The sequence below is a fragment of the Paramormyrops kingsleyae genome, chromosome 13, assembly GCF_048594095.1.
Source record: "Paramormyrops kingsleyae isolate MSU_618 chromosome 13, PKINGS_0.4, whole genome shotgun sequence".
In the NCBI taxonomy this organism is placed as follows: domain Eukaryota; kingdom Metazoa; phylum Chordata; class Actinopteri; order Osteoglossiformes; family Mormyridae; genus Paramormyrops; species Paramormyrops kingsleyae.
The window spans coordinates 13,969,992-13,990,032 of NC_132809.1; the positions used below are offsets into that span (position 1 = coordinate 13,969,992).

Here is a 20,041-nt window from a genome sequence, read left to right on the forward strand (position 1 = left end):
TGAATGGTGTGTGAGTGTGCCCTGCAATGGGCTGGCCCCCTGTCCAGGGTTGTTCCCTGCCTCATGCCCATTGCTTCCAGGATAGGCACCAGACCTCCCACAACCCAATAGAATAAGCAGGATGGAAAATGGATGGATGGAATACATGGAATGTGGCTCAGGCTACAGGACAAAGCCTCTTGGTTTTGAGGTTTATCAGCAATAATCACCTTGATAATAAAACACGAATGAGACACAGCATTCTGACTCTCACAGCCGCCCCCATGCTAAAGGCAGCTGTGGCAGGCGTTTTATTTGGTGTGCTTAATAATACAGCCCGCCATCTGTAACCCTGGGAAGTGACCCAAATGCAAACTTTGTCCTGCCCAAAAGGAGATTCCAGCTCCTATAGAGACTAACCCAACACACGTCAGCTGGTCTGCTCTTCCACAAGGTCACTCGCGCTTTTCAGACTAAATCAACAGAAGGCTGCGTTGGACCCTCAAACACACTAAGATAAAGTTGTTTTCTCTCTGGCAGGAGGCCCCTCAAGTTCAAATCCTCCTACCCCATCCACACTCACTCATACTGAGGAAGGACAGCTGATGCCTGAGCCGATGTTATTCCCCAGTGAGATGTGCTGCATAAATCCAGGATGTAAACGCAGCACAATATTTTAGATTCTGCTAAATGGTCACCAAACCTCAGCTGCTGGTTGAATACCCAGCAGTAGTATTACTATATTATGAGTAATAATTATATATTAAATGGCCATGCACAGCTACTTCAGAAAATTCGGTCAAGATGACAACAGCTAGAATGTAACCAAAACAACCTGAAGAAACTCACTGGACACAATGTACTCTGGAGGGCTAAACAAGTCAGTACTTGTAGCTCAGCAAAACAGATAACGATAAATCAAGTAACGAATCAATATAAAGCAACATAAAAAGGTGAGCATTTTTCAGAAATGACCATTCAGTCATTTTAATCGTGTCCATACAAAACAGTTGAACTGCCCATGATGGTGGGACAACTATCGGTCGTGACGACTGCCTTGTCTAACCCTTCATTAAGTTACACAAACTCATTTTCCTACTATCATTTTCTAATATATATGTGATTGTGTGTGTGTATATATTACATTTTTCTCTTTTTTTGTGCTGTATTCCACTGCAAGCATATTTAAAGATATATGATGAATTCAAGTTGGGTACAGGTAGAAATTGGAATATAGAAAGTAGAAATTGCACTTCATATTTGACGGGTCATTATTATTATATTAGCATTTTTATTATATTATTTTGAAAATGCTGTATTGAAAATCTGAATGGTTATTTGTAGTAATATCATCGAGAATAAATATTCTGAGCAAGATTGGAAAAAAAAATTGTATTACTCCACGTTTGTATTTGTATGTGTGTATGTTTGTGTGAGCATATATGTGTTTGTATGTGTGAGTATGTTTCTGTGAGTGTGTATGTGTTTGTCTATGAGTATGTGTCTATGAGTGTATATGTGTTTGTGTGAGTGTTTGTGTGAGTGTGTGAGCGTATATGTGTTTCTGTGTGTGTGTATGTGTCTGTGAACGTATATGTGCTTGTGTGCGAGTATGTGTCTGTGAACGTATATGTGTTTGTGTATGAGTATGTGTCTGTGAACGTATATGTGTTTGTGTATGAGTATGTGTCTGAGCATATGTGTGTGTGTGAATGTTTGTGTGAGCGTATATGTGTTTCTGTGTGTGTGTATGTGTCTGTGAACGTATATGTGCTTGTGTGCGAGTATGTGTCTGTGAACGTATATGTGTTTGTGTATGAGTATGTGTCTGTGAACGTATATGTGTTTGTGTATGAGTATGTGTCTGAGCATATGTGTGTGTGTGTATGTCTGTGAGTGTATATGTGTTTGTGTGTATGTTTCTGTGAGTGTAAATGTGTCGTGTTTGTATGTATGTCAGTATGTGTCTGTGAGTGTATATGTGTTTGTGTGTGTCAGGAATCTGAAGGTCTTTGATAAGGTGAGTGTCCTGCAGCCCTGTGACGTCGGCATTATCGCTTTGCCTAATCTGAAAACAAGCTCTCACTGGGTGGCCTACAATGGAATTACAGCAACGTTTAATCACTTATCAAAAGTGTAAGATGAAACAAACCCACCAACAACAAGGGGAACATAAAGGTGCAATGAAAAGGGTAAGTGTTTGACCTTGCTATTAGCTTATACAACACTGCATATGGAGTGAGTGTGACCCCCCCCTGCCAAAAAAAATACTTGCAGATTAAAAAATAATAATCATCAGCTGGACACAGCCTGCTGCAGACTGACCAGCTGGATAAATTACTGCTGTTTCCCATCATACCACTGGAGACATGTTGTCTGGTGTGTATTCAATTTAACAGATGAATTCCAGTAATTTAACAAGTTTTTTTAGTAAAATTATTCATAAAAGCAATATGAGTGAAGTATGGTTTCTTGTGAAAAAATGTGATGAATAAAGCATTTAATTAGTACATCTCAGAACCCTAAATTATGGGTTCCCCACCCCTGGCCCACGGCCCGGTACTGGTCAGTAGCAAGTAATTCCACCGCGAAACACTGAGGGGTTTACGGAGGGGTTGGTCATTTTCCAAAAATACACTGCATACAGACGCTCCCTGGGTCGCAATGGCCCCTGTCACGATATTTCGAATTTACGATGGCTAAAGGTTTTTCACTTTCAGCACATTATTCAATAAATTACACGAGACATTCAAGACTTTATTATAAAATGATTTTGCCCAACTGCAGGCCAATGTAAGCGTTCTACGCGTGTCTAAGGTAGGCTTGGCTAGGTTGTTAGATTAGGTGTACTGTATTAAAACTCATGTTCGCATTACAAAATTTTCGCCTTACGACAGGTTTACCGGAATGTCACCCCATCATAACCTGCGGGTATTTTCAATTTTTAACGATCCCTCATGTTTGCGTATTTGCATCCGTAAAAATTAAGCAGTTAAACTTATTAAAATGCCAAAGTCATATTTATAAGCACAGCACACACACTGGTCCTGCAGGAAGGTGCTGGCAAATGATGGATTAGTGCATCAAACTCCTTTAGTTCATTGTAGAATAGCCTCTCTACCCGTTTTTACTCTAACCCCCACATTGTTAGTTTGGAATAACAGATCCTTCCATCCTTCCGTCTTTTGTCTGCTTATGCGGGCAGGGCTCTGGTTGCCCGAGAGCTTATGCCACAGAGCACATGGTGGGCAACACCATGAGCAGGATGCCAGTACATGGCAAAGTAACCCCCCCGTGTTCAGTCTCCTGGTATAATTGGGTAAACTAAGGCACAAAAGCAGTGAGATTACCTCTGTTTGTTCAGTGGAGGTCAAACTCACTTTAATGATACTTTATTTGCTATTTGCAGAAGTATATAGAAATTCTTTAGATTTTACTCTCCTCTGAAACATAAAAACACATCCAGGTGAGAGCAGGGGTCAAACTGCGGGGTCACCCAGGGCATCGCTATGGATGTTTTAGGGGGGCTTAATCTCCCTAAAATGTTCTTTAGCCCTTCAATTAAATGCACACTTATTATTTTAAGAAGTGCATCCTTATTCATTTTAATCAAACCCCCCAGTAAAGACTTCCCCTTTTCATAAATCCCCATGCAGTGAAGCTCCTGAGGTCAGCCATTTTCCTGTTCTTCTGGACCAGTGTTTGGGGTTAAGGACCCAACACTGATAAAATTAGCCTGCCAGCCAAGGGATTTGAACCATCAACCTTCTGGTCGCGGGTACAGGCTCCTGACACAAGGAGCCACACACCACTCCTTAACTTGTGTTCCTAATTTATCCTCCTCTGTAAACACCGGTAAGGAAGTACGTAAGGAAGCAGAAATCAGCATGGATCCGTCCAGCACGGTACGCAGCATTTCCCCGTTTGTCACCTTTTGTCTGTTTTTGATGCCAGAAGCTGGAGATCAAGACATTACAACGGCATCCTGTACATGTGGGAAACACATTTCAGAATCCTGTTTTTCATCGTATGTGAGAACCTTTGTTTGAGATTAAAATCAGAAATTCAGCGGCAAAACAGTCCGTTGGCTTAGGTGTGGAACAGTTACTGGGAAAGCTGCACGGTTCTGGCCCCCAGTTTTCATTCCTCACTCCAAAAAATAAAAATACCATGCTCAAGGACAGCAAGATTTAGTAGCAAATTTCAAAGTAAATGGCTTTTGAAATGATCTCTTTGAATGTTACATTGCTTTAGCAAAAAAATCATTCTGAACTGGAAGAACATCAGTGTACATCGCAGTTACACCTGCTGCTTATATGTTATCAAGACTCGCAATAACAAAGCCAGGAATGAAAAGAAATATCTCACTGATCCCAAGTGACCAACAGCCAATGCCTCAAGGTGAGGCAGGTATTAGGAACATTGAAATCCTTTGATTAACACCACAAACCACGGCGATTAACACCATAAACCCTGCTGATCACCCATGGCTACTGAATCAGAAGGTGCAGAAATGAACACACAGTAAACTGGGAATCAAAGGTGCTGTCTGATCTGGTACACCATGAATATTTAGTCGTAGGACAGCAGTGCTCTGGGTCAGACCGGACAGACGTGCTGCTGAACACTGGAAAGCAGGAGGGAGGGAGCTGTGTTCTTCTGGAGCAGAACATCAGGGGTTGCACAGACAGCTCACAGTCAGGTCGCCAACTTCGATGTCCAGATCTGCGTATCTCCTCATTGTCTCAGCCAGTGGTGGTTGGAGTCAAATAGAACAGAAGGTCTTAAATACTACCAGTCTCCAAAGTCCCTTAATATGGTCTTTCTGTTGCTCTTTACCCTTGATCCTTTCAAGACTACCCTTTCCATGTCAGCCCTGAGGAGGACATTTCTGCTAAAACCCTGTTCTGTAGGCTGTTGCCTGCAGTACCATATATCCCCATGACCAGAAATCCAGAATCCCATCTCTACATACCTTCTGCGAATCTCATTATGCTGCTGCTGTTAATTTTATGCTTACCTTAGTTGTCATGATCACAAGGAAAATGTTCTTGACATTCATATTGCATGAAATTTGTTTATTTCATCTTAATAACATTTAAATTATTTTAGTGTACCTGTAGGGAGTTTAGAGTCTCAGAATTCAGTTCTTGTGAAATAGGCTACTGGCTTACTTTTCCCACTATATACAAAATGTATTGGTAGATAATTACAAGTTCTAATTGGCTAGTTTATTGTGGTGGGGGCAGGCTTAATGGAATATCATTATGTGATTAATTAATATATCACGTGCCAACGTGTTATTCACTTTTACCTGCAAAATTACACTAAATATTTAAGTGTATTATGTAGGTGCGTTAGGTCTGTAACAAAACCAGTGTATACATGGACCTTTTTGGTTAATCATTGCTGTAAGCCTACTTTTTAAAAAAAAGTCAAGGTCTTAGCTGTATCAATTGACCCCTTGGGAATCGAAAACTTCAGAAGACTCACACGGTGAAGTGATAGACGAAGCATCTCCAGCCGCTTGGTCTTTCCAGAAAGTTGTAGACTCGTCCTTGGATGTGGCCGCGGGTTAATAAGGGGCGGGTGGTGCTATACACTGACATGCGAGGGTGGAAGCGCACGCCCGGCATGCGGGACATCGGCTCGCTAACGGAGGCGTCCAGTGCGATCTCCTCCCAGCGGCTGCCGCTGTTGGCCGCGGTCCCTCCTGCGCTCGGCCATTCGCTCTTCCTTTCATCCGCGGCTGCCTCTGAAGCGTCGGGCTGCTTTGCCGAAGCTGACGCAGTCTCGGACATTTCTAACTCCATATGCGTCTCCGCATGTCCTGCGGCAGTTGAAGACCGACCGGTGTGCCATATGTCAGCTTCGATCGGAGTGGACATTCTTTAAAAAGCTGCTTTGAAACCGGATTAGATGCGGTTCATTACCAGATATACTTCATGTAATATACGACGCAGGCGATACTAGAAAAGGAGGAATGTCCTTTTGTGCAAAAAAAAAAAAATTACGCGGAAAACCTGAGCAGGAGTAATTAAACTATGTTTTCCAAAGCAGGTTTTCTTCTCATGCAGTTAATATCGTCCTTAAGTACAGTTATTGCATGGCATTAGCTGCTGCTTCACCTGCTACCCCCGCGCGTGTGTGCATATTGCGCGGATGATGGCAGTAAAACTGCGCGCCTGTTTCGGAAATTAAGTTTGTTGAGTGACGTTTTATTAGTGTGCGAGGGCGGCCCGACGTCAACTTCGAGGGGGATTTCAGCAGAATAAGTGCCTTTCTTTTTAGCCATTTAAGCCAGTTAGAATAAAGATGAAATAACAAATTTTAAAGAGTTCAAAAGTTCGCTACATCTGTAAGTAGTCTTTAAGATATGTAGAATCATATTTTATTTTATAAAAATTATGAGTTTTGAAAATAAAACATAGAACAAAACCTTCTTATTTAGATCAGCTGATGAAGATCAGCAGGACTGACAAGTCTGCATGATTTATGTGATTGACTTATAATAAAAATACCTAATAGCACTTTTTTTTGGTGTGTCCCTGTCTTTTGAACTGCTCGCTTTCTTACTTCCCCTGAAAATTAGGCAGCTTTTTGTGAGCAGATTACCTTTCTTACAGAAACATTGGTGTATTGTGAAGCCATGACCTTGAGCAGCCATCCATCACAGAGCAGGAGCCCCTTCGTGATAGAGAACCCAGTTTTAATCGCAGTCATGCGCTGTTGGACGGGGGCGGTGTGGTGACAGGTACTCTTAGCAGCTTGATACTGAACCACTGCCTGAAGTGGCTGTGGAGGTCACCTTACCTACACCTGTACCAAGAATATGGATTCCCTTAAGAATTCATTGTTTTTTATTAGGTTTTCTGGAAGGCTCGTTATAACTGCTTTGATATCTATCACCTTAGGCATATCCTAAGAACAGATTTTAAAAAATTATAATTTTTTAGCAAAAAAAAAAAAGGAAATAATTAAACTCTTCCTCTGGCCTCCGATGGATTGTCATTCTGCAATGGGGTCTGCTCTGGCATCTGCCCTGGCATCTGCTTTGGCATCTGCTCTGGCATCTGCTTTGGCATCTGCCCTGGCATCTGCTTTGGCATCTGCTCTGGCACCGGCCTATTGACTGGCAACAGGGGCTCGATGCCAAAGTTCTTGGCAAAATTGTTCTGAAAAAGAAAACAGGATGTGTGACTGTGGTGCATTCTGGGAAACAGCTGTGGTGACATGCAAACAGCAGAACAAGAGTCAGGGGCTGCCAGCGCTAATATGGTGTCCTACCATATGATTGACTACTTCTATGTCATAAGGGATTCCGCCGAGGGTCCTGCAGTTCTGGATGTTGGACCTTTCTGGGTCTCCCGGGATAAGTACTGGAGCGCCTGGTTCAGACTAATACAACATTGATATGCGGTCAAAAGTCACAGGACACAGCAATTTGCTGCCGGACATGTAGACGATTATTGAATATTGGTTATTCATTTCAAGCTTGCATGCTGGAAATGTATAATTGGGCAACGGTCCAGCCACAGGCTCAGTTCCCATGGCAGGTTAGGATTTAACGTGCGACACTCACCGGCTCCAGATTCCTGTGTAGAGAGAGCAGGTCAGACATTCTGTCTTTAAATCCTGGTGCAAAGCAAGCCGGGTTAATAGCTACAAAACACTGGCCCTGCAATCAAAAGGACAGTTTGTTAATTGAGGGTAACGGTTAAAAATAATTGTGCAAGCAATGAATTACACAGTTGAACAAAAAGATACATAAGCAACATAATAATGCGCTGTTTGACCGCTCCTTACAAACCCCATTTGTCTGTTCGTAGAGGAACGGCAGTATTTATTATGGCCACTAGAGGGCCTCAGCAATATGCTACCTGAATATTAGGACCTCTTTATACAGTACGCACTGAACTGGACCTCAGCATTCCGTTATTACGTAAATACAAACCAGGTCAGCCACACGGTCTGTGACCCTCCAGGTGCGTATATGCTTGCTGTACTGAGAGCCGGCCAGAATGCCGCAGAAAACCTCCACCATCATGGCCAGACCAAAACCTTTGTACCCGCCTGTGGAATAGGAGGAACCCCACATCAATTACATGCATTGCTTTGTGTTGATCAGCAACAGCAAGGATGTGGAAAGACGAATACTGGCCTGTGGTCTCACTCCCGCCTATGGGCACCAGGCCACCCCCGCTCAGCACCTCGGCCGGGTCAGTGCTCAGCCGGCCCTCAGAGTCACAGCCCCAGCCCTCTGGGATGGTGTCGCCACGGCGATTATGGAGCTCCACCTGCAGGGTCCAAACCAAGAAACATCCGAACACTCTGGGCCGTGCAGTGCACTGAAGAACTCTGTTCAAAGCTCAAAGCTGAGTGGGTCCTACCTTCCCCAGGGCCACTGCAGATGTAGCCATGTCCAGCACAAAGCTGTCGCCATTGTTAGCTGGAGCGACCACACTAATGGGATTGGTACCCAGCGTGCACTGAAATGAAAAAGGAGAACATGAAGCACCGCTTTGCATCAGCCTGCCAGCTAAGCACAGACAAGCACCTGGAATATGACAGAAATTCCACATGGGATGTGGACTTTATCACATAAGCATGGTACATTTCCAGGGAGAATACTGACACGAATCCACACTCAGACGATCCAAGCTGCAGGAAATTGAAACAATTAAGGACCTACCTCTTTTGCCCTTGTTGGCACCACCAGAGGAGATGTGTTGGTGTAACTCATCCCCTGCCAAAGTAGAGGATGCAACAGCTGAGGGATGTGCTCTTACAGTTTACCACTAGGTGGAGACAGAGTTCACAGTGTGGTAAAGTGCTACTCACGATCATGTCCTCCTTCAGCGCCTGCATGGAATAATAACCTGCAATACCAAAGTGGTTGGAGCCTAAGCAGACAAAACAAAACAAGAGTGTGACCATTTAGTGGACATGATTGTTTGAGTCTTTTCTATATATGTTGTCCTGAGCTGCTACTGCCTGATATGTAGATTTACCATAAGCTACCACCCAGCCAATGCCTGCGTCCCTGGCCTTCTGAATGGCCAGATCCATGCAGAAGTTGCCCACAACAGGTCCAAGCAGGTTCCTTCCATTCACCAGCGCTGTGGCCACAGTCTCCTTGTCAATTGTGGGGGTGCCCTCCTTAGCACAAATGCCTGTCTGGATGTCTTTAACGTACATGTCTGCAGAGGAGAAGAAATAAGGTCAGCTTAGGAGAAACAGATCAGTCTTTCATTGTCATCACTTTTTTCCATCGCTTTGTAGAGCTCTCCGTGCAAACCAGCAGAGATTTCTCCAGTTTATGGTTCCCACTCTGAATCCTTCTCCCTGAACCACCTGGATAATAACCTCAGTGGCTACTTTACAAGAAGAGATCAGTCTAATTTTTAAGAGCATGGTTGAGTCCGGAGAGTATCATTCAGTGTGCGACGGTTCAGTGTCTAGAGGCTTGGATGGAAACTGACCCATGCGATTGAGTCCATGACTGTAGTGGCCCCGCCGGTCTCCCTCCACCAGAACATCTGCCAAGGTGGCTGCGTGACTGGGCTGGGTTCCCACAGCCACCATGCACTTCTCGATGAATTCCAGCACCTCTGAACTGAAGATGAGGCACCTGAGAAATGAGTTACCCCTGAGTGTTACCAAGAGGATAGCAAATGTCTAATCCTGAAAGTCTCAAAGTGTAAAGTGTCACAAATGTTTGTTTTGGTCTTAAGTAAACATGACACCAGAATGTAATGTGGGTCACTGAAAGTGCTGTGCCTGAAATCTTGACTACAATAAACAGTTATCAAATGGGTAAGACGATGGATAACAGTGAGTCCTTAATGGCGAAAATTAATTTTAATTTGTCTATGGCATATTATTATTACTATTCACTATATACGCAGGGCGATTTGGTAACGTTGGTGCTGATTTTTGTAGGAGTCCGATAAGCTTGTCTGAATAGCCTTCTTAATGCTTACCAGTCAAATAGCCTTGCCTAAAACCACAACCAAGGAACAGGCAATAATGAATTGGTTAGTGGTCAGAAGGGCTAGTTGAAATGTTCCTAGCGCACATCTCCACTGATAGGAGCTTGTGTCTGATTGGTAGATGTGTTGGCAGTTGGCTTCCCTTCTTACTAGTGATTTGTCGGGAGTTGGCTAGGTTTAGTGTGTCAGATTACATCATGTTGTTTACCGGCTCTATGACGAACTTGAGAGAGGGATGGAACGCTGCCTCACGGACAGAGGGTTGGGTGGATCAATTTGGTAAACAAAACGTAAGGGATCAACAAGTGCATGCAGGATCAGAGTGTCCCATTCTATTGTCCCAAACCAGACAATAAGTCCCAGTTGAAGTCCCAGTGACAGGACAGAGCACACGTTTGGGTCCACAGCCAAACCTTGCAGCGAGCTAATGGGATATGTGAGCTCTGACCTAGCCTAAGACTGTAGGCGTTCAAGAACAGACTTAATTATAATGTAGATGCTTTTTCTTGGCCTGTCGGTGGTGGGGGAACATTGGTCACACCCAGAGCCAGTGGTGGGCAGCTGTTGGTTGTGATTGATGTTAATGTCCCTTCTTATTTGGACAGATTACATGTAGTAGTGGTGAAATATTTTGTTTTTAATCTATCAGTTGAAACATACTGATTTGACTCTAAAGGCTTCATGGCCTTCTGGCATTTTCCAACAGGATATTTTAGCCAATTAAGAAACATGTCTATCCAAATATATCTGATGCAGATACAGCACCTGTAGTTTCTATATAAAAAACAACATTTCATTGGCTGGCCACAGAGTCTCAAATGCCGGTCTAACGTGCCTGTATCACCAATGTCCCAAAGCATCTTGTGTTTGAGTTACCGGCTGTTCCCGCTGTGAGGCATTCGGTCTTCAAATGCAGCCTTTGAAGGATCCAGTCCCTGAATTTGGACCCAACTAATTTCTGCTAGCACGTCTGTGAGAATTGCCATATTATGTTAGCATCAAATGCTAGCGGAATTAGCATTTGCTTGCATAAATTTGCATAACAAATCCCTTAATTTAATCTGTTCTATTGTTCTTTTTCCAAGTAGGAGGTTGGAAACTTTCATGTTCCGAGTTATCGGGAATGCATCAATACATTGCAATAGGCGATACTAATAATAATGAATGATTCCGCTTCTTTCTAGTCTTCATGCATTTCAACCAGTCAAATGGTGGTGATACAACCATCTAACTTCATTTATGCTTTCGGGCCTGCTAGTAAGTGGGGCCATATCAGCATATCAGCAATGGAAAACTGTCTTTTCGCTGTTCGGCTCGGGTACAGCTCAGTTCCTGGTGGCTGTGGAAAAGCGCCATTAGCAAGCCTGAGGGATTGCTACAATGTTACTGTGTGAGGAAGGCTTGCTGCTGAATTTTTGGTGGTTTAACACAGTTCTGTCATTATGTTTCAATAAAATCTGAATCCTGGGAGGGAACTAGCTGTCGTACGGTTTTCAACAAGGATTCTGGAATAATCCAGATTGGCCAGATATTTGCAAAATGGACACAATATAAGATGTACGCAATGTAAGTCATGTAGAGAAAACAGGAAAAAGATTAAAGCAATAACAGGCATGTAACATGTACCACAGACACCCCAAAGGTTTAACTCGCGCAACCTGCTGAATTTGCCTAAGCTGGTTCCTGGTAAAATTGATTAGCTCACAGGTAGACAGGTTCTCTGATGTATGATTGAAGGATGCAGAACAAAACTATGGAAGTAAATGTCTGAATAACAGAGCATTCACTGTACCATTGTACAGTTAATCCAAATTCCTTCAGTTAAAATACAAAACATAGATGTAAATGAAACATCCAAAAAGCGGTAAGGCGTGTGTATGTCTTTGAGTCCAAATCTGTGGATACAAGTGATTCAGTCATATAAATAATGTTATGAAGTATGATAACAAATACACAGACTGCTTAATCTGTAAATCAGAAGGTGCTAGAACACGAAGGGAATATGAGAGCGAAGGGTAACAAGGCGGCCTTAGGTCCCGGAAGGCATACAAAATACGGTGCAGAGAGCACGCTACCTAAACTGAAGTGGCCACTTGCTTAGCTGTGAGGCTTACAGTACGTGCCTCTATGTCAAATAATCTACATGATATAAATGTTATGGCAATAATTTCAGGTAATTTTTGGCTACTTTACACTTCGCTTCACACACTTCACAGAATCACACAAATTCTAAAATGTTAAATAGACAAATACATTCTTACCTTATCTATTTGTCTAAAACACCCCACGCCACAGCCATGCCCCATTCTCCTACTTTTGGTCCTGTTTTGACCGTGAGTGTCTGTGTCTGTGAGTGTCACTCAATCTCACAACTTTTTAAGAATAAATCTAAACTATAATAAAGGATGTGACATTGCATGGAAATTGGACTGAAAATTAAAACACATACTGTACTTATTTTACTTTTTATGTAACAGGTAGGAACTAATGTGGATGGTAGTTGCTCAGGGAGGAGGCAGTTTTTGGCGGGAAAAAAACGCAGCAGCCACTACCTGTTACATTTATTTTATACTATAATTTTTTTAAGCAGATAACTGTCAGCACAATAGGTGTTGGAACGCAGGCAGTCAAAAATAGAGGTCCTGAAACGTGTTCCGGGAGGATCCGGCACCAGTTAGGCACTAGCCAGGCCGCAGCTCCTCAATCCCGCATGCCTATCACATATTAATGTTTTTGTCACCTATAAGACACATGGAAAATTATTTCCAGAGTAACGTATAACCAGTTAATGGCACGTTGATCCACCTTCGGTCCTGCTGCTTCAGAGTTTCCTGTTAGTCTGTTTTAGTAAGTTGCTGGTGGCTTTTCTCGTTAAAGCATTAGCAAGCTCCGCTTCCCGATGAGGGCCCCACCCGACTCCTGCAATCCAGTTCAACCTAAAGGCTTTCCGCTGGGTTATATTTGTTCTATGTTGTTCTATGCTGGGTTGTGTTCTACTGCCATTGTTTTCCAGCCAGAGACTTGGAAGGTGTACATCTGCTAAGGAGATATTACACAGCCTAGGTGGGGGAGCTTCATCACAGTAGTGCAGTTGCGCAATAGTACAGTGATGTAGGCTTAGTTACTCAGCATAATTAGCCTGACAATGTCCATGACTCCTTTGAGGGCTGCTTAAGGATCTTGAGAGTCTTGTTCGAAATCCTGCACTGCAGCACTGCAGCACTGGTGGGCGTGATTCGAACCTCCCTTACCTCATTCAGGATTCTATCTTACTTCTCGCCAATTGCAGCAATTTTGTCCAAAGTGCACCAAGTCCTTAATGGCGAAAATTAATTTTAATTTGTCTATGGCATATTATTATTACTATTCACTATATACGCAGGGCGATTTGGTAACGTTGGTGCTGAATTTTGTAGGAGTCCGATAAGCTTGTTTGAATAGCCTTCTTAATGCTTACCAGTCAAATAGCCTTGCCTAAAACCATAACCAAGGAACAGGCAATAATGAATTGGTTAGTGGTTAGAAGGGCTAATTGAAATGTTCCTAGCGCACATCTCCACTGATAGGAGCTTGTGTCTGATTGGTAGATGTGTTGGCAGTTGGCTTCCCTTCTTACTAGTGATTTGTCAGGAGTTGGCTAGGTTTAGTGTGTCAGATTACATCATGTTGATTACCGGCTCTATGACGAACTTGAGAGAGGGATGGAATGCTGCCTCACGGACAGAGGGTTGGGTGGATCAATTTGGTAAACAAAACGTAAGGGATCAACAAGTGCATGCAGGATCAGAATGTCCCATTCCACTGTCCCAAACCAGACAATAAGTCCCAGTTGAAGTCCCAGTGACAGGACAGAGCACACGTTTGGGTCCACAGCCAAACCTTGCAGCGAGCTAATGGGATATGTGAGCTCTGACCTAGCCTAAGACTGTGGGCGTTCAAGAACAGACTTAATTATAATGTAGATGCTTTTTCTTGGCCTGTCGGTGGTGGGGGAACATTGGTCACACCCAGAGCCAGTGGTGGGCAGCTGTTGGTTGTGATTGATGTTAATGTCCCTTCTTATTTGGACAGATTACATGTAGTAGTGGTGAAATATTTTGTTTTTAATCTATCAGTTGAAACATACTGATTTGACTCTAAAGGCTTCATGGCCTTCTGGCATTTTCCAACAGGATATTTTAGCCAATTAAGAAACATGTCTATCCAAATATATCTGATGCAGATACAGCACCTGTAGTTTCTATATAAAAAACAACATTTCAATGGCTGGCCACAGAGTCTCAAATGCCGGTCTAACGTGCCTGTATCACCAATGTCCCGAAGCATCTTGTGTTTGAGTCACTCACCCTTGAGTCATGAGGCGGCACTGCTATCGCCTAGCTGGGACACTCCCACTTTACCTCTGTGCAATGAATCTTGGGATATGTCGGGTTGCAAAGAATCCATGAGGTGGATCCTTCACATCTTGCCAAAAGAAGGATGCTTTTCTAGACCTTCAAAATGGGACAGCCTTTTCACACCGCTGTGAGGCATTCGGTCTTCGAATGCAGCCTTTGAAGGATCCAGTCCCTGAATTTGGACCCAACTAATTTCTGCTAGCACGTCTGTGAGAATTGCCATATTATGTTAGCATCAAATGGTAGCGGAATTAACATTTGCTTGCATAAATTTGCATCACGAATCCCTTCATTTCATCTGTTCTATTGTTCTTTTTCCAAGTAGGAGGTTGGAAACTTTCAAGTTCCGAGTTATCGGGAATGCATCAATACATTGCAATAGGCGATACTAATGATAATGAATGATTCCGCTTCTTTCTTGTCTCCATGCATTTCAACCAGTCAAATGGTGGTGATACAACCATCTTACTTCAGTTATGCTTTCGGGCGTGCTAGTAAGCGGGGCCATATCAGCATATCAGCATATCAGCATATCAGCAATGGAAAACTGTCTTTTCGCTGTTCGGCTCGAGTACAGCTCAGTTCCTGGTGGGCGTGATTCGAACCTCCCTTACCTCATTCAGGATTCTATCTTACTTCTCGCCAATTGCAGCGATTTTGTCCAAAGTGCACCAAGTCCTTAATGGCGAAAATTAATTTTAATTTGTCTATGGCATATTATTATTACTATTCACTATATACGCAGGGCGATTTGGTAACGTTGGTGCTGAATTTTGTAGGAGTCCGATAAGCTTGTCTGAATAGCCTTCTTAATGCTTACCAGTCAAATTGCCTTGCCTAAAACCATAACCAAGGAATAGGCAATAATGAATTGGTTAGTGGTCAGAAGGGCTAGTTGAAATGTTCCTAGCGCACATCTCCACTGATAGGAGCTTGTGTCTGATTGGTAGATGTGTTGGCAGTTGGCTTCCCTTCTTACTAGTGATTTGTAGGGAGTTGGCTAGGTTTAGTGTGTCAGATTACATCATGTTGTTTACCGGCTCTATGACGAACTTCAGAGAGGGATGGAACGCTGCCTCACGGACAGAGGGTTGGGTGGATCAATTTGGTAAACAAAACGTAAGGGATCAACAAGTGCATGCAGGATCAGAGTGTCCCATTCCATTGTCCCAAACCAGACAATAAGTCCCAGTTGAAGTCCCAGTGACTGGACAGAGCATGCCGGTCTAACGTGCCTGTATCACCAATGTCCCAAAGCATCTTGTGTTTGAGTCACCGGCTGTTCCCGCCCTCACCCTTGAGTCATGAGGCGGCACTCCTATCGCCTAGCTGGGACACACCCACTTTACCTCTGCGCAATGAATCTTGGGATATGTCGGGTTGCAAAGGATCCATGAGGTGGATCCTTCACAACTTGCCAAAAGAAAGATGCTTTTCTAGACCTTCAAAATGGGACAGCCTTTTCACACCATATCCATATCAGCATATCAGCAATGGAAAGCTGCAGCTCAGTTCCTGGTGGGTGTGATTCGAACCTCCCTTACCTCATTCAGGATTCTGTCTTACTTCTCGACAATTGGAAGCGATTTTGTCCAAAGTGGGTTTATCATGTTAAAATCAAACACTTTGCAGAGGACAGCCAGGCCTCAATACACTAAGAACCTTGAGACTCTTTCATGTGACCAGTTGCACTTAATAAAGGTGAAATTCTAGGAGAGCAAAACATACATGCAGACTACACATTCGGGTGGCTTAATCCCCTTATTCACCTAATGAAACTACAAAATAGATCAAGTTACCAATCCTACTAATAGAATAGTCATACTCTCTTTATCCCTAGGGGCAAACAAAGCCATTTTCGCATATACTGTACCAACTTGGAAACAACACTAAATGCAAAGGGGGACATAGGAATATAGAGAATATACTGATTTCCAGGGCTGTTCAGTATTACCTTGTGCTGTCTTGTGATTTTTTCTATTTCTGCAAGCTACAGAAAGCTTTTGCAAACTTCTGAGACAGACAAGCGACATTGTGCTACACTGTAGCAACCTACAACAGGCAAAGGAGGAGATGGAGTGAGGCAGCTCTCCACTACAACCAATGAACCAGCAGGTAACAAGCTGTTGCCAAGTTACGGGCAGAACAATCAAGGAGGAGTAGCAAGACCCTGTTTGTCTTGGGAATGTTGTGATGCCGGAACTCGCTTTTCCTGTAACTAGTTCTTTCACAAGTGGCCTGAATGTCAAAAGCCTCCTAGTCTGTTGGCCAGGACAAACAGGCAGGAGAGAATTCTGAAGGTCAAGGCCAAAACGCAGCCTGGGGGGGTACGTTCCCTCTCCATAACCCCCCCCCCCCCTTTTCAGCCTGAGTTTGTGAGACGGTCCCCAGAGTGTCCCAGGGTAGCAAACATGATGTTCCACTCTATACAGCCCTTGGGAACGAAGATGTTTACGTCCAAAAGCAAAGAACTCTTTTATTTAGGGTTCCTTTAAAAAAATTACGTTACATGCAACTTTTAAAGGCTGAATTTTACTTTATATCGGAGCACCAAAATAAGGAAATCACTTGCTTTTTAAATAATGAAAACTATACTACATATGCTATGTAATAATTAATTTAGAAGCAATCCAATATCTAATTAATGGCTTAGAAATATCGTATTATAATAATAATTGACTCTTATCCTTACCCGTGCAGAGACGTTGAATAAGCGTTTATGTACGAAGGTCTTTCAGTTCGATTAAAAATGATTCTATGTCTTTAAAAAATGTAAACGATTGTATCAACTGTAGAACATAAATAATCACAATGAAAAATAATAGTAAATAAAAAATGACAATTACAAATAAGTTATGTTCGGCCCTTCTTTAAGTTATCAGTTATCATGATAATAATAATTATTATGATTATTATTATTGATTACAAAATTATTATGAGGTGTAATACAAATGTACATGTACCACCTTAATATTTATAGTACGACTTCCCATAATTTTTACATAAACAACGCCAATTATATTCTAGTAATAATTTCTTGTCGGTAGGATATACCTGGATAGCTTGACACGGTACCTGTTCATGTTTGGGCGGTCGGAATGTTGACGGTGATGTTGTTGGTGCGCAGGTAGGATGGAGCGGGGGAGCTGCCAGTCGGTCCGGTTTCCACACCTCCTCTGCAGGCTACCTGCCGGTTGGCTTTGAGCGCCATCTCCGGAAAGCAGGTGACGAGGGCAGAGCAGTGAGGTGAACCTTTTTTTTGGCATGAATATTTGGAATGCTATTGCTACCTTTGACCGTCGTCGTGTCAAGAGATTGTATTTCCAAAACAACGAAAAGGGAGTACAACAGGGAATGAAGCTTAAACTGTCTTTACTATTTTTTCAGTTTATTGATATATAATAAACCTTAATAATAATTAATAAATGGTGTCCCCTTGGATGGAATATACTGTGTTGTATGAGTCAAATTTTTAGTTCTGGATTCAAAGATTCACTCTCTTCCATTATTGTCATTACTGTACTTAATTTTTAAGTTAAGTTTCAAGGAATCATATCTTAATTCCTAGCTGCAGAGAAAAATTACAGGAAAGAGATGGTGTGCACTGTAAGCCCAGATAAGTTCAATGAACACAAAATTTTTCAGGTAACTCGTTGCCCTAAAAAAATTTAAGTTAAGCATTGTTGAATGTACAAATAAATTCAAGTTGAGTGTACTTAAGGTTCTAGGTTAACAATAAACTATAAGATTCAGTTTTTGCTTATTAGAATAACTTTAAACTTATCATGTTACATATAGTAAACCCAGTTAGGTTCAATCAACTTAAAAACTTTGAGGTAGCCCTAGAAAAGTACTGTTGAATGAACTAAAATATTTAAATTGAGTGTACTTACTAAAGGATATTACATTTAATTACATTATGAAATTTAGTTTTGTTAAATCTTTAATAAATACAAATATGAAAAGAAACGTAATGTTGTCTTTTGTTTTTAGTCATTCAGTGCACAACAATAAAAGAATAAGTTTCTTGAACAAGTAGGCCAGAAAAACAATAGCCAGAAGAAAAAACAGATCACAGCTATGTGACTGTGAACTATGTCCTATTTTGAAGGTTACAACTGGCCTTGCCTTGCATTAAAAGCCTTTAAAAAATAAATTAGATATAAATTAAAAGGAATACTTTTGCCAACAGAGTAATCAAACTATTAACCAAATTATCTGTAAAACATGGGGTGGCATGGTGGTGCACACCTCTGGGAGCCGGGTTCGAGTCTCTGCCTGGGTCTCATGTGTGAGGTGTTTGCATGTTCTCCCCATGTCATCTCCAGGTACTCTGGTTTTCCCCCACAGTCCAAACACATGCTGAGGCTAATTGGAGTTTCTGAATTACTCATAGGTGTGAATGGTGTGTGAATGTGCCCTGTGATGGGCTGGTCTTTCCCATCCTTGGTTGTTCCCCACCTTGTGCCTATAGCTTCTGGGATAGGCTCTGGACCCCCCACGACCCTGCTGTAGAAGTCTGTCTACAATCTGTCCCTTCAGGCCTCTCTTTGACCTGAAGATTTCAACAAGTTTAGGGCAATGATGGTCAAGAGACTGATAGAATTCCTTCATCTCCAAATCATGTTTGCTGTCCTTTGGTCCTTACGTTTACCAGTGAGCGGGCTGCGAGGTCTCTCCTCGTCTTTTGGCGACGTGCGTCGTGCTAGAAGCTCTTGCAAGGTTTCCAGATCCTGTGATAGAGATAAGCAGCCAGGTATGGCAAGCCTTCTTAACATTTAATCGCTAGACTGGATATGTATTCAGGTATCTCTAATTCAATTCTTCCTAGTCAAATAGAATGTTTCAGATAGCCACAATGACATTCTTCCTACCCACAATTGTCATTTCAGAAATCCACATCCTCATTCTTCCTAGGAGAAATTACGTCACTTTTGCCATTCATGTCTATTGGGCTTTTAATTTCAGATATCCACCATTATATTTCAGATATGCAGGTGGTATCCGAAAGGACACACCCATTTTAGATATCCATAATGTAATTTAGAATATCCGAAATTAAAATTATGACTAGTAACAATCTGAAATGGGAGTTATTCCTAGTAGGAATTCATATCCAGAATGAACATTCTGGGTATCTGAAATATAATTGTGGATATCTGAAATTACATTACGATGACGATGTGGATATCTGAAATGACAATTGTGGATAGGAAGAATGCCATTGTGGATATCTGAAATGCTCTTTTTGACTAGGAAGAATACAATTTTGACTAGGAGATAAGCTATTGTGAATATCTAAAATGTAATTACGGATAGGAGTGTGACTTGATTAAATGTTAAAACGGCTTTGCCATAAGTCAGATTCATTGAAGAAGAACAAAATAAACTCATGATTACTACATTTGCAATCTGACAAAAAAACAAAAGCATCTTGCTTCAAAAAACACAAAAGATTAATATTTGTAAACTACGGAAAGCAATGCAAAAGTCGCGTATGAAGCACCAACATGGCTGCTGCATCTTCTTTGTATAGAAAAACGCCTTTTGGCGGGTTTTCGAACCGGCCAATAAAATCTCTCCTGGTCAAAACTAAATTGGAATAAATTTATATAACTGAAATATATATCTATATTCATGCGGTAACCAAAAAGGTGATCTTAACTGAAAATA

At 42.1% G+C, this 20,041-nt stretch overlaps 2 protein-coding genes across 4 annotated transcripts in view; both read right to left on the bottom strand.

Moving 5' to 3' along the window:
- Positions 1-6,668, bottom strand: part of LOC111859522 (potassium voltage-gated channel subfamily KQT member 1-like) — a 74,152-nt gene extending 67,484 nt beyond the window's left edge. For both annotated transcript variants that reach the window (XM_023842280.2, XM_023842279.2), the window contains exon 1: positions 5,473-6,668. In XM_023842280.2, the coding sequence (XP_023698048.1) occupies positions 5,473-5,867 (395 nt within the window). In that variant the 5' untranslated portion in view covers positions 5,868-6,668. The remainder of the gene's footprint in view (positions 1-5,472) is intronic.
- A 153-nt stretch (positions 6,669-6,821) lies between these two features.
- Positions 6,822-17,579, bottom strand: LOC111859523 (uncharacterized oxidoreductase YjmC-like). 2 transcript variants are annotated; one of them, XM_023842281.2, is made up of 11 exons: positions 17,423-17,579; positions 9,462-9,610; positions 8,991-9,179; positions 8,821-8,882; positions 8,672-8,725; positions 8,370-8,468; positions 8,141-8,276; positions 7,934-8,052; positions 7,562-7,657; positions 7,267-7,377; positions 6,822-7,154 (listed from the first exon to the last, which is right to left on the bottom strand). In XM_023842281.2, the coding sequence occupies exons 1-11, from the start codon at positions 17,449-17,451 to the stop codon at positions 6,957-6,959; spliced, it is 1,242 nt and encodes a 413-aa protein (XP_023698049.1). In that variant the 5' UTR covers positions 17,452-17,579; the 3' UTR covers positions 6,822-6,956. The 2 variants fall into 2 exon arrangements, with proteins under 2 accessions (XP_023698049.1, XP_023698050.1); XM_023842282.2 differs by having other exon boundaries at positions 17,444-17,575.
- Positions 17,580-20,041: the final 2,462 nt, after the last annotated feature.